The sequence below is a fragment of the Chlorocebus sabaeus genome, chromosome 28 (genome assembly GCF_047675955.1).
Source record: "Chlorocebus sabaeus isolate Y175 chromosome 28, mChlSab1.0.hap1, whole genome shotgun sequence".
NCBI classification, from domain to species: domain Eukaryota; kingdom Metazoa; phylum Chordata; class Mammalia; order Primates; family Cercopithecidae; genus Chlorocebus; species Chlorocebus sabaeus.
Genome location: NC_132931.1, coordinates 3,982,231 through 3,995,650, shown reverse-complemented (window position 1 = coordinate 3,995,650; position 13,420 = coordinate 3,982,231). Strand labels below are relative to the sequence as shown.

Here is a 13,420-nt window from a genome sequence, read left to right as displayed (position 1 = left end):
CCCCTATTTCCTATATTTCCTTTTCCATAGTTATTCAACATTCTAGGCTTTTGCTTTCTCAGAATATGCATCTCTGTTTATCAGGTGTGAAAGATGAGTGATTTCTCACGAGGGTTATGTAGCAAAATCCACAAATATAGCTTGGCCATTATAACTTTAAATGCAGATATATCCTCACGTTATGTAGTGGAGATGCTTAATTTTTAATTTTCAAGTTCTAGAAATACTCAGTGCTTCTGAAACATTACAGCATTTTCCTTCAAAGCGACTTCCATGTTTATTTTCCAGAACATTAGTGTATGATTTAAATTGGCTTTAGTTTTACTGTTTAAACAGGCTTATTTCACCTTCCTCGAGCCACTGTAATAATTAGCAGACATGTTCTCTAGAAACTGGAAAGGAAATAATGCTGGTGGTACACACAGTGGTCGGATTTTTGGGCAGGCCGGCTTGCGTCTTTTTGAACACCAAGGTCGTCTGGTTACTGGAAGGGACAGGGATCTTGGAGTCATCAGATGAATCTTTTAAAAAAAATTAATTTCTGGCAGTGTTGGCTTACACTTTTTAGTGAGGAAAAGCTTAGCGTTAAATAATAGGCATTTCTGATTTGTGAAAGAAAATTGAAAAATAGGCATGTCTGCAAATACCACGAAAAGCATACCATTTCCAAAATAATGATCTGTCAACGAAATTGCAAAATCATTGTGTGAACGAGCTGAATTGCTTTGTGTACCATCTCATAGAAATATGTTTTGCACAGATAATGTGTCTAATAAGGACACATTTTTAAAATCTGATTTTTTCCCCCCAGCAAGTAGCTGCACTGCAGGTCTCTCTCAGGCAGTCAACTAGCACCACCTTATGGATGATTTGGGGACATTGCTGCGTCCCTGCTAGGCTTTCGTAAAATGTAGTAAATTGATTTAAAATAATGGGAATGGTGATGGTGATGACAATATTAATGACAATAATAATGCGTTTTTTCCCCTTCTTGTTTTTCAGGCATCGGATGCCAGCTCTGAAAAACTCTTCAACACTGTTATTGTAAACAAAGGTAAGACCCATTCATTCTCCTGAGTAATGGCTTATTTTTATGTTAGTTTCATTGTCATTGCCTAGGAAGAAAGAAGAGCCAGAGTGATCTTTCTCTTGTAATTCTGAAGCTACTGTTGATGTTTTGTGTTTTTGCTTGAGATGGAAGTCTGCATACTTTGTGATGCATTAACAACCAGTTTATTTTAAAAGAATACATTGAGTCCCTATGTAAATAGATTTGACTAATCACTACTACTATGTGACTTTAATATAGAAAGCTGTACTAGAGAAGAAAAGTTCTCAAAATGCCTGAACTTTATTGTTACTTATCAACTACCCAGCAGTAGGAGAAATATAAATAGCTGATGTGCGATGCAGACTCTAGTAATCAGTGGATGTTTAGAATTCACAGTATTATGGTCATAAACCAAGCCTTACTCTGCTGTGGGCTTTCTGTAAAGTTAATAAACGAGCAAGAGGGCAGAATTTAAATATGCACTATCCCATTAATTTCTTCCAAACCACAATCTAGAGTAAGAGAGGCTAATGATATAGCAGTACATTAAGGGAAAACTAACCTTAAATCATCGCCAATAGGTGTCTGCGCAGTTTTCATTTGTTAGCAGTATTGTTGGAAATAATGAAATTTAGGGGAGTCTCTAATCACTGGCTCTGAAAGGTGTATAATTTGAAAGGTACAAACCATATAAACTATTTAATCTTCCCCTTTCCACTATCGAGCCTGATTTAGGGGCTGGCATGATAATTGCTCAGTAAAGATGTGCTTTCTGTGCTAATCTCTTTCTGTGTTACATAGACGACACTTGGTAACACTTGAACAGACTTGGGCCTTCACAAAGTGAAATTTGAGACCATTTCAGCCTTCTGTAGTTGCCTTGGCTAGCATTTTTGCTAGCTGGTTAGTAAGACATTTCCAAGTGCAGTTATTTTGAGCTCCCAGATTATTTTAGAATTTGAACCAATTGCAATTTTAAATAGTACATTATGTTTAGAGTTCCCTTGAGGTGTATGTGATTGCTGTTACTCCCAGAATTACTGTCATATTGAATTTTATCTTTTTTTATTGCCTAATGGAGTATTCCAGTTTTATATTTCATCATATTTTTTGATGGACTGAAAGTTTGTATAAATGTGTTATCCATAATGCTAAAAGCCCAATAAAAGAAGATGTGCCATTCATAGCATACAGTGCTCATGGGTAAAAATGCACCATTGTCTACCACTTGGTGTGTCCTTGTGAGAAAGGAGGGTGATGGGAGAGTGAGATTGGGGTAGAGGGCAGGTCACCAAAGGCAGGGCTTCTTCGTTTCTGCGGCCCTCCAGGACCTCTGCCACATGTGACTGTGTCTGTCTTCTGCTGATTCGCTACTAAAAGCTTTGGAATGTATTTCCCCTTTCTGGGATCTGGCCCTAAAATAAGAGTCGGCTCCAGGACCTGCACTCTGGCCACCACTGCCCTGAAAGACTCTCTTCAGGGCGGATGAACAGCTCGCCTTTGCCTCTTCCCTCTGGTTCTTTCCCCCCTTTCTTTCCTTTTCCAATCAAACGTTTCCCACATTCTTATTTTTGTTTACTTACAGAGTGTGATTTGTGGCATCTATTTGGTTGTGAATAGCCCTCCCCCTGACAGGGTGCCTTTCTTCTGAGCTGCTTTTCTGGGGGTGATTTAGTTGCCTTGAAAGGATTAAGGTTTCTTTGTGTACACTAAAATCAACATAGGCTTTTTCTAAGCTTTGCTTGGGAAACCATACACAAATAAGCATTTTAGTTGATGGCAGATTATTCCTTTGCCCCTTATTTCCATCAAAATGGCCTTTCTTTTCTCCTCCAGAGTTTCCCCTTAATGCCTTATGCTAATTCCTGTTGGTAACATGAATGACAAGAGACGGAATCAGTGCGAATCCAGGTGGTGCAAAGTAGACTCAGTGGTATCCAGCACCCCCTTCCTCCCTGGGGAGAAAGAGATTAAGGGGGGTGCGGAGGGGGAAAGCATCGGGAACAGTTTTGTTAAGGGGATTAGTATTCAGACTGCTAAATATCAGGAAAACAACTTCAAAAAGGGATTCATTGTGTAGTGATAATGTCAATAATTGCTTCAGGACAGGTGCACAGTCTTGTTATAGGCTTGTGGTTTTGGGGCTGTTTTTACTCCGGGTAGTGGCAGTGTTTACAGGATGGATGGCTGACAAGGCCTTCAAGGAACTGTCAGCTTCATGCACATCAAGTTCAAGTTTTCCTGCAAGGCGGCTTGCGTGCCTGAAAGTCAGGTCTCCTGTCTTTGTCCAGTAACTTTAGCCAAGAGCAATAAAAAGCATCGTAAGAAAGGGCAAATTTACACCAGGTAACAAACACAACTGGGGAAATCTTCAAAGCCCCAGCTTATGGGACAATCTAACCGGAGTACAGGGGAGCTGACATGTGTATCCCTCCACCTCCAGATGTTTAAAGTTACACATCACCTCTCCCTCTCAAGAGGCTGGCAGTATTCTGGCCTCAGAGGAGCGTGGCTTTAAGCTGCTGGTAAGATTATGCTGCTGAGCCTGGTGGCAGGCAGATTTGGTCCATAAAATTTCACCGTGGGAGGGCAGTGCTAATCTCACAAGCTGATTGTGGTGGGGGTTGGGGGGTGCAGCCTTGATGTTAGGCTGCACAGTGTGGAGATGATGCTCAGGCAGAGGCAACAGGGGCCATGGCTCGAGGCCCATCAGTCAGCTCGTGAGCTTGAATAAGTCATTTACCGTCTTTAGGTCAAGATTTTCAATCATAACAAAACTTATTCCTGGGCCAACATCTCTGGTGGGGATAAAACAATTAATTGGGAAGGGGCAGGAGTTGAAACAGAGTGGGTACAGTGAGTATATTTTGTATCACTTTTGTTCATTGATTTATTTGACTTTCCCTGTGTTGTAGACACCGTCCAGTTTAATAGAAATGTTTGTGTTTAGGTGTTCCGAATGGTCGCTTTCTTCTGACGCGTTTTATTCCCTGCTTTAAAACAAGTTAATCAAACAGCACGTGCTTGCATGTACACACAACTTGCCCAATGAGGCCTGAGCATTTCGAAAGGGATGTCGCATTGAGCAGGGCTTAGCATTGTAGACACAAAAAACAGTTTAACTTTAATCAAGGTCATGGTTGCCGTATTTAATCTTTATGTGTTTAAATGTTTACAGGATGTTCATGTGAATTTTATGAATCCTTCTGTCTTTGTGACTCAACCATCTGCCAAAGAAAAAATTAATTTTCCCAGTGAGACAGAGGCACAGAGAGAGACTAACTTAGTGTCCCTGTTTAGTTGATTGAAATGCTGTAGGAGCAACAGGACCTGTACCCCAAAATCTGGGGTATTTATTCTAAAAAGGAACTTTCAGTCTGTTCAGCATGGCCAGTATTTATTATCCTCTCTTGCCTACCGTAGATCCTTGGTGGTGTCACCAGTTTGGTCTGTAGACAAAAGTACAGAAAATGAGTTCTTCTTTGCGCACACAATTATCCTGCCAACGTAATGAATCTTTCCTAAAACTCTTGGATTGCTCCAGAGCAGAGCTGCTTGAGGAGGAAAGAAAAGAAGGGAAGCCTGTCTGGGAGGAAAGAGAACACTAGTAGGGTGTCAGGAGTTCTGCGCAGCCCTCTGTTTCTAGGATGCCAGTCCTGGCATGTGGCCATGGTCTAGGTTAGGGGAAGAGAAAGATCCCTGAATCACTGCCTCCTTGGTTCAGAGCCCTCCTTCCCAGGATTTAGCCTGTAACCAAGAGAAGTCATAGATAGACGATGACAAGTCAAGTCATGGATAGATGGTGAGAGGGGCACCATGGTGTATTTTACCCCGTGACTTTCTCACCCCTTCTTCTTCCTTCAACTTTGTCTCAAGTTGAAGAACTGGGTCCTCCTGGGGAAAAGCCCCCTGCGTTAGCCATCAGGGAGCTGTGCCCAGCTAAATGGGCATTTCTGAATGACTTGAGGGCGTGGGTTTCCTGCAGCAGGGAATGAGGCACCTCATTCTGCTTCTTTCTACTGTGAGCACCCAGTGTCTCCTGAAATGTGAACAGCAACAGAGCAGCTGCTCACCCTCGTAGGCAGGACCCCACCTCACCTCCATCAGCCTGGGAGATTCTAGTGGACACTCACCAAGAAGAGCACCAGATGCAGCACTCTGGCCACCTGGAGCCCTCTCTGACCAGTACTGCTTTTCCTCTCCCGGTCTCTACCAGGCCTGTTAGTGGAACACACCCGGCCTCTTCTTGGGATTGGTTTTGCACTGAGAATTTCCAGGGGAACACAGATGAGGTTGGAGCCTTTAGGTTAGTGGAGCCTTTGGATATTTTTGGCGGTACGGTTCTATCAGCATTATAGAAAGAAGACCTAGCTTAAAAATTGCCTGAAATCTGAGGAGATGAGGTAAGAAACAAGTTACCCAGAGACACTGCTGGCTTAGTAACCAGGTACCTAATTCTTCAATGGCAACCATATGACCTTATTCTTTAGGTTTAGACACAAGGGATTTCCTTGGTTTGGTGACAGAAAGGTAAAAGTCATATTGCCATCAAGGTCACCATTGACTTTTAAGAAAAACCCATTCTCGCTGAGCGTGGTCGCTCACTTGTGTAATCCCACAACTTTTGGGAGGCTGAGGCAGGAGGATTGCTTGAGCTCAGGAGTTCAAAACCAGCCTGGGCAATATAGCAAGACCTCATCTCTACTAAAATTCCAAAAATCTAGCTGGGGTTGGTAGCGTGTATTTGTAGTCTCAGCTACTTGTGAGGGTGAGGTGACAGGATCACTTGAGCCCAGGAGGTCAAGGCTGCAGTGAGCCCTGATTGTGCCACTATAGCTGGGGCGACAGTGTGAGACACCATTTCAAAAAAAAAAAAAAAAGAAAGAAAGGAAAGAAAGCCCTTTCCATGAAATAATTCTGAGCATGAAAATAATGCAGTTGACTGTGGAATAGCTTTCTTAAGAAAAAAATTTGGTTTAGAGTTTAAAATCCCTTTATAATGAACATATGGAGACCATTTTACAATTCCTCCTAGGGTCTCGGGTTTAGTTGTAGGGAGGACATGATGTAAAGTGCATTCCGGATGTGCACAAGAGCAAACTGTGCCAGTTTCAGCCTCTGTAAATTAGTTTTGTTTTTGTCATGCCTTAAATTCCACATAAGGGAAAGTTAGACCATCACTCATTTATTTTTCTCCCTCTGGACCTTCTTTGTACTATTTCAGAGCATTTTCTTGAGTTTTTAGAAGATAGAGATGTCTGGAGAGTTAAGTAGTATTTAAGGGTAATTGGTGCTTCATGCAGGAGACAAAGGAGTTGTGAGTAGTTCAGTCCCTCCTCCTACTCCATACTGCAAATAGCATGCAATCAGCTCCTTTTGTTATGGAAATTGACCTTCCTATAGAAGCAGAGAATTTGTTGTATAGAATCCTCCCTTGAGCCTTCTTGGAAACAGATGCCTTGTACTGTTAGTGTGAAACCACCAGTAACAGTCAAAAAATATTCCATGTTGCATGAAAGTATCTCCCAGCATTTCCAATAGTTGCTTTTGCCGAACTGATCTTTTCCCGAACTTGAGAATGCGTGTGGTGGTGAATCCTGGGATACTGGATCCCATCACTGGAATTGTGAACTGGGTGAAAGATCCCAGGCATTCGAAGTGATCTTGATGATGCCTTTTGGGTGGAACTTTGACAGCTGCCACTTTTCCATCCTGAGTGCCCCTGTGATGGAGGAGGCATAGATTACAGTGTAACCCATTCCATTCTTTTAGTCAGATGTTCAAACATCACTCTGGTTACTTTTGAGCTCAGTGGAAAGCCCTTGACTTATACTGGGCGTTTACTGCTGTCCTTTGAAAGAGTTTTCTCTATCCTTGGCAATATTGACCAAAAAGCTTGAATGTTCATCAGCCTCTCTTCAATCCATTCATATTTAGTGTTTTGTGTAGTTAATGATGTAGTTAGTATTTGGTTGTCTCAGAAAGTAATACACATTCATGATAGACAATTGGAAGTGAAAAATATCAGATCGGTTCTGTAGAGTCTAATGACAGTTGAGTGACAAAGGGCTCAGTCACGTGGGCCAACCCCAGATGGGAGGGTTCCTGAATGGAGGAAGCCCGTGGCTAGCCCGTGGCCTCTGGATTATTTCTAGTTTCTGACAACCGCAGAAAAATGTTGTTTTCTCTGAAAATGTATGTTTATTTAACTAGGTTTCTTTTTGCTTCACAATCTGGATTCCATTCAGTCAGTTACCACTCCAATTAACTAACAATTATTTAACATTAACAGTAATTACAGACGCCAGTTAAGCGCCTACAGATGTCAACTGTTAGCTTTGTACCTAATCACTCAATGAAATGGAGAAAGTTCAACAAACATCAATTAGCCAAGCAATTAGTATGAGTTAGGAAAGAGCATGTTATCATGTGTGAGCTGATTCAATTTATTTTATTTTGGCAGTAAAATACACACAGGCAAGCAGCAGTACGTTCCTCAGATAAGATAAAACTCTATTGTTTTGCAGCTTACATAAGAATTCTTTCCTTTCCTGTGCATAAGTCAAATACACTCTCGTCTGGAATTTATTTAACAGAATTTGTCTCAATTACTCCGAAAGCTCAGTCTCAGGAAGCACCTTTGGTGAATTATGAATCCAGTGACTGTACCGTATAAGGAAATGCCAGAAAACTTCAGTGGGGAAAATGATTGATTCCCACTCGAGTAATCCACTCCGTGCATTGCGGATTTTTACCAGTTTCTTCCCGAACCTCTGGTGGAACGAGTGCAACAGTGATTTTATTAATTTCATGGTGCCTGAACTTTTACTCAGCTGTCTTTTATTTAGCCTGGAGCTAACATCAAAGTATTTTACCTACTTGCCCAGTCTGTGCTTTTAAAAAGTAGAAACAGCTGTCTATTGAAGATCCATGTCGTGAATTCACCAAGGAGATTCCAGAGTCTCCTGAACTCAGAGGTGCTGTCCCACTCTCTTTTTTCCCTCTCCGCCTCCTCCACCCACAGACTTGACTCCTGCCATTAGTTGAGCTTGCCTGGACTTACTGTAAGAGTGCATTCTGAGGCCTGGTGTGATTCTGTGAAGTGGCCCAGAAAGTGGAGATTCATTTTACCTCCAAGATGAAAGTTGGGCATAGGAGGTGGGCCTCTGGTTCTCCTCCTACAAATGATTTCTCATCAACCCTTAAAGTCCTTGAATGGGAGTGGAAGAAGCCAATCCCTCATGGGGTGCTCTGCCAATCCCTCGTGGGGTGCTCTATGTGCATCTTATGTGCAGAATTTTCCATCTGAACAAGCCTCTCAGCATGAACTGAATGCGAGAGTTGGGAAAAAGTATTCTGCCACTGGTATGGCTTGGGGTGAAGGGCCACCTTGTCCCGTGTGCAGTTTCTATTATAAAGCATTTCCTGGTATCCACCACCACACCAGTACATGCTGGATCTTGACAGATGTCTTTGCTCTTCTGCATCAAGTCATCAGGTCTCTGTGAGTCTGCTTTGTCACATTTTGCTGCAGTAACAAAATAGCTCAGAGTCCTACAGTAACAAAAGTCTCATGTTAGGTGTCATCTGCCAATCAGCCGCAGCTTTCCTTGTCTTTATTCTGGGATCCAGGCCAAAGGAGCAGTCCCCATCATGGTTATTCTTCGGGTAAAGGGGAAAAGAGCAAAGACAGAAGCAGAGAATGCCTCCACTTGGATGTGGGTGTGGCATTTCTAACAATCTCATTGGCCAGAACAAGTCACATGACCGAGCCTGCCATCAGTGGAGTAGAAAGTAAACTCCCACAGGGAGGAGCACAAGAGAAGAGGGATCCACAGGGATGGGCCTTGGAAGGGAAAGCAAACACTGCACTGGTGATGCTATCTGCTACAGGCCTATTCCAGAAATCGGACAAATCAGGAGCTGTTGCCTCTTACTGTGCTAATGCAAATGGAATGGAGGGTGGCTTACATAGCTCTGATGATGATCTCAGTAAGCTTTTCTGTTAGAGACCTGGTAGCCTAATAGCCATTTGGTAGGAGTTTATATTAAGTTAGATCTGATAAGTTGTCAAGAAATCAATTGCTTTCTTATTGTTTACCTGGGTTAACTTATTGCTGGCTTTGAGGGACTTATGGAGAAGTTGCCCCAGAGTGCAGAAATGACTTCAATGATTTGCAAAGAATAATTGTTGGACTGGCCAGCTGTTTAGACTCTGCATAATTAACCTGAGGAAGCATGATGGCTATAAAACTTTACTGCAAAATAGTATGCGTTGTCATGGTTACTTTGAACATGGGCTTTGGATTTAATATTCTCACAGACCTGCTTTGAATCCCACTGCTTTGAAGACACTTACTAGCTATGGAACTTTGGGCTACTTAAAACACCTTAGAACCAATTTTTCCTTCTGTAAAATGGGATTGGAGCTCTTGTGAGGATGAAATGAGGCAATGTATAGAAAGTGCTTAGCCTACCTTGTACCATATTTTGATCTAATTATACAGTGGGCTAAGTATTTTACATACATTCTATCCCCTAATCTTCATAGCAGCTCTTATTTAGAAAAAAATTTAGAAATAGCATCTCCATTTTATAGGCAGGGAAACTGAAGTTAGTTATGAATAGCTAGCGTTTATTGAGGACTTTCCTTTTTGCTAGGTATTGTTCACTTTATACGTAATTCACTCATTTTTTAAATGAGTAAACTGAGGCTCAGAAATTAGGCAACTTGTCCAAGGTCACGCAGCTAGTAAGTGGTGGAGCTCGGTCCAGCTGACTCCCAGACATGTGCTCATAGCAGTGATACTGTGCTAGGCTCTGGCGATATGGCAGAGAATAGAAAGGAGGAGGATCTCTGTCCTTCCTGAGGGAGACACACAACAGGATGGTAAAGATTCGGATTGGGGGAAACGGGGTTCTATGAGAGGACACTGGCAGGAACCCCCAACAAGGACTTCCCTCGGGCTTTTCCTCCCATACCTTCCCAAAGTATTTCATCTTCTCATAAAACAAGGTCCTGGAGGTTCTCATTCAGGACTTCTCCAGGATGTCAACCATTATCCCATCACCTGTGGCCAAAGTCGCCATAGTTACTGCAGCACAGCGGGGCTCAGCTTAAGGCATCTCCAGTTTCCTCTCTCTTCCATGCCCATTCTTGTGCCTTTGCGTGAACTGATCTTGACTTTTCAGCCAGATTTTATTAGAAATGATTTAGGAATTTCAAGCAGGGGCATTTCCCTAGCAACCGATGACATAAGCACAAGGCCCAAATCTGTGCTGGGGAGGATGCTGTTAACAGGGAATGGCGTTCTGTGGGCTCCGATCTGCGTCTCTGACCCTCGTAAACCTTGTCTTCTAAAGAAGGAGGCTGAGAGCACATCATTGCTTTTCTAAGAGTCCTTTTGAAGAGGGAAATGTCTCAAGTGTGCCCGTTAATAGACTGATGTGGGAGGCAGTTATATTTGGATGCCTTTAAAAGCCACTTGGAAAACATTTTCCCCCTCTTATCTATCACCTTTCACATCTCTCAGCAGAGTAACACTAAAACCTAATTTTAGCCAAGATTACATCATTTTCTCATTCTCTCTTTATAGCAGGGAAAGGTTTTTCTGTAGTAAAGCTCCTCTCCCCGAAAACCCAGCTCTCCGCAGGACCTCTTGGGCTTCTGTGAAGGCGTCTTTATCCATAAAGTTTAGTTTGACAAGGAGTCTTCTTCTGAAAGCAAATTGGTCAGCTGTTAAATAAATGACATCAGTGGTGATTCCATTTATTCCTTCAATTGGCTTAAGGTGGAAGCCATATTGAAACTAATTCTTTTCATTCACATGTTATTGAGCCCCAACCGTGGAACAGGCTCTAGAGGTAACGACACTGAATAATAGATGACACGCATCTGAATGGAAGAGTAAAATAGTTTAAATGTATTTTGAAATGTAGAAGTAGACTTTTCAAGTGGTATAATAGCAAAGTCACTAATTAAAAAAAAAAAAATAGCCTTAAGACTTTCTTAGGTGGAAAAGCTGATCTGAGGTGAGCCTTGAAGGGTCAGCAGACCAAAAATAGACCAGCCCTCAAACTGCAGAACTATGTGTCCCATTTAGAGAGCCCCAGAATCTGCCAGCTTGTGCTCGTTGTTAGACTAAAACCTGCCCGTTCGGCTTTTCCATTTTAAAAATTGATGCTATTATCAAATGAGTTAATTAAGCTATTGCAAAGGTTTTTGGCAGTGCCATAAAGATCTGTATGTCACCTATCAATAGAGTCCACTTTTTAAATGTTTCTTCAGTTAGATTTTGTTTAAATCCTTTTTTTTTTTTTTTGAGACCGAGTCTCTCCTTGTTGCCCAGGCTGGAGTGCAGTGGCTCACTGCAACCTCCACCTCCCAGGTTCAAGCGATTCTGCCTAGCCTCCCGAGTAGCTGAGATTACAGGTGCCTGCCACCACGCCTGGCTAATTTTTTGTAATTTTAGTAGAGATGGGGTTTCACCATGTTGACCAGGCTGGTCTTGAACTCCTGACCTCGTGATCTGCTGCTCGCCTCGGCCTCCCAAAGCGGTGGGATTACAGGCGTGAGCCACCGCGCCCGCCCTTGTTGTTTAAATTCTTACCAGGTTGGCCTACCGCAAGGAGGTGGCAGGAGGGAAGCCCCATACTCAAGCCTGAGCAAGACTATTTGTAAAGTTGAGCAGATCACTCCATTTGACTTGCTTTTCTCATGGGTATCATGAGAAGCTAGGGTGTGGCCTCCAAGACTCCTTGTGAATCTAAAGACCAAAGTTTGTGTCAGAAGTATTCTAGGGCCAGCCAGCACGGTGGCTCATGCCTGTAATCCTAGCACTTTGGGAGGCCGAGGCGGGCGAATCACTTGAGGTCAGGAGTTGGAGACCAGCCTGGCCAATATGGCGCAACCCCGTCTCTACTAAAAATACAAAAGTGGGGTGGGCATGGTGGCACACGCCTGTAATCCCAGATGCTCGCGAGACTGAGGCACGCGAATGGCTTGAGCCCAGGAGGTGGAGGTTGCAGTGAGTGGAGATAGCGCTACCACACTCCAGCCTGGGCAACAGAGCAAGATTCTGTGTGGAAAAATATTTACATATATCTTTTAGGGCCTCTCAGAACCTGACGCTTTTGCAGAGGGCACACATTTTCCCTGCTAACTGTGAATGAGATTCTGAACACTTAGCATTCGAAAGCAGTAGTGCCTTATAGCCGATACCAGGACTTCAGTCCTGAACTTGTGAACAGGAATAAGCCTCTCTCTTCAGGAGATTGCACCTGTGTAAGCAAGATCCCTTTTTTTTTTTTTTTTTTTTTTTTGAGACGGAGTCTCACTCTGTTGCCCAGGCTAGAGTGCAGTGGCTGGATCTCAGCTCAGCTCACTGCAAGCTCCGCCTCCCGGGTTTACGCCATTCTCCTGCCTCAGCCTCCCCAGTAGCTGGGACTGCAGGCGCCCGCCACCTCTCCCAGCTAGTTTTTTTGTAGTTTTTAGTAGAAACGGGGTTTCACCATGTTAGCCAGGATGGTCTCGATGTCCTGACCTCGTGATCCACCCATCTCGGCCTCCCAAAGTGCTGGGATTACAGGCTTGAGCCACCGCACCCGGCTGTGTAAGCAAGATCTTAAAGGTAAGAGGGGATTGAGCCCCGGCGCCAGGGAGGAGTAGAAAAGACAGTGGCTACAATTTGAATACCAGCTGTTAAGGTATTATGGTGTTAACCTCCAGAATGAGAGTAACAATACAGAGTTCTCCTTCTCCGCTTGCCTGCATCTTGGGTGCTGTTAAAAGAGATGATTTATCTGCTCAGTAAATGTTTATAAAACCGCACTGTATATATAAGTACTTAGGGTTCCTTTGTACTTGACTTCTCAAGTGGAATGACTGTCACTTGGACCACTTCCTAGGCAGGGATTGCTGCAGGTTAGATGAGGGTGGGGGCAGGGGCGAGATACCAGAGAAAGTGCTCAAGAGCACCCCAGGGGCAACTGCCAGGCAGCTTCTTTTTCTGTGAGATGACTCATTTTACCACCGCGAATTGAAACGAGGCTTGCATGGGCCATTGTAGATCATCGAAAGAATGTCACCACCCTCCCATCTGTCTTCAGCTGTCACAGACTCACACGCCAGGCATTTCATCAGAGTTCTGGTACTTCAAGTTCATCTAGGTCTTTTTGACCGAAGCAATCTGACTTCCTATGTTTCTTTTGCTAGAAGGTGATAATAATGGCAACTTCATTCACTCAGTGCTTCATTTGCTGTTTGTTGGTTTGTAACTTGATTCGCAGTCTTTTTGTGTCTTTGGGGGGAAGGTGGGTTTTAGAGGTAGCACACACCAAAATCATGAATGGATTTAAGGAGGGAGGGGC

The 13,420-nt window shown here is 43.3% G+C and overlaps 1 protein-coding gene across 5 annotated transcripts in view; it reads left to right on the top strand.

The window, feature by feature from the left end:
- Window positions 1-13,420, top strand: part of AUTS2 (activator of transcription and developmental regulator AUTS2) — a 1,206,381-nt gene that overhangs the window by 1,115,157 nt on the left and 77,804 nt on the right. For all 5 annotated transcript variants that reach the window (XM_073012671.1, XM_073012673.1, XM_073012672.1 and 2 more), the window contains one exon: window positions 1,003-1,054. In XM_073012671.1, the coding sequence (XP_072868772.1) occupies window positions 1,003-1,054 (52 nt within the window). The remainder of the gene's footprint in view (window positions 1-1,002; window positions 1,055-13,420) is intronic.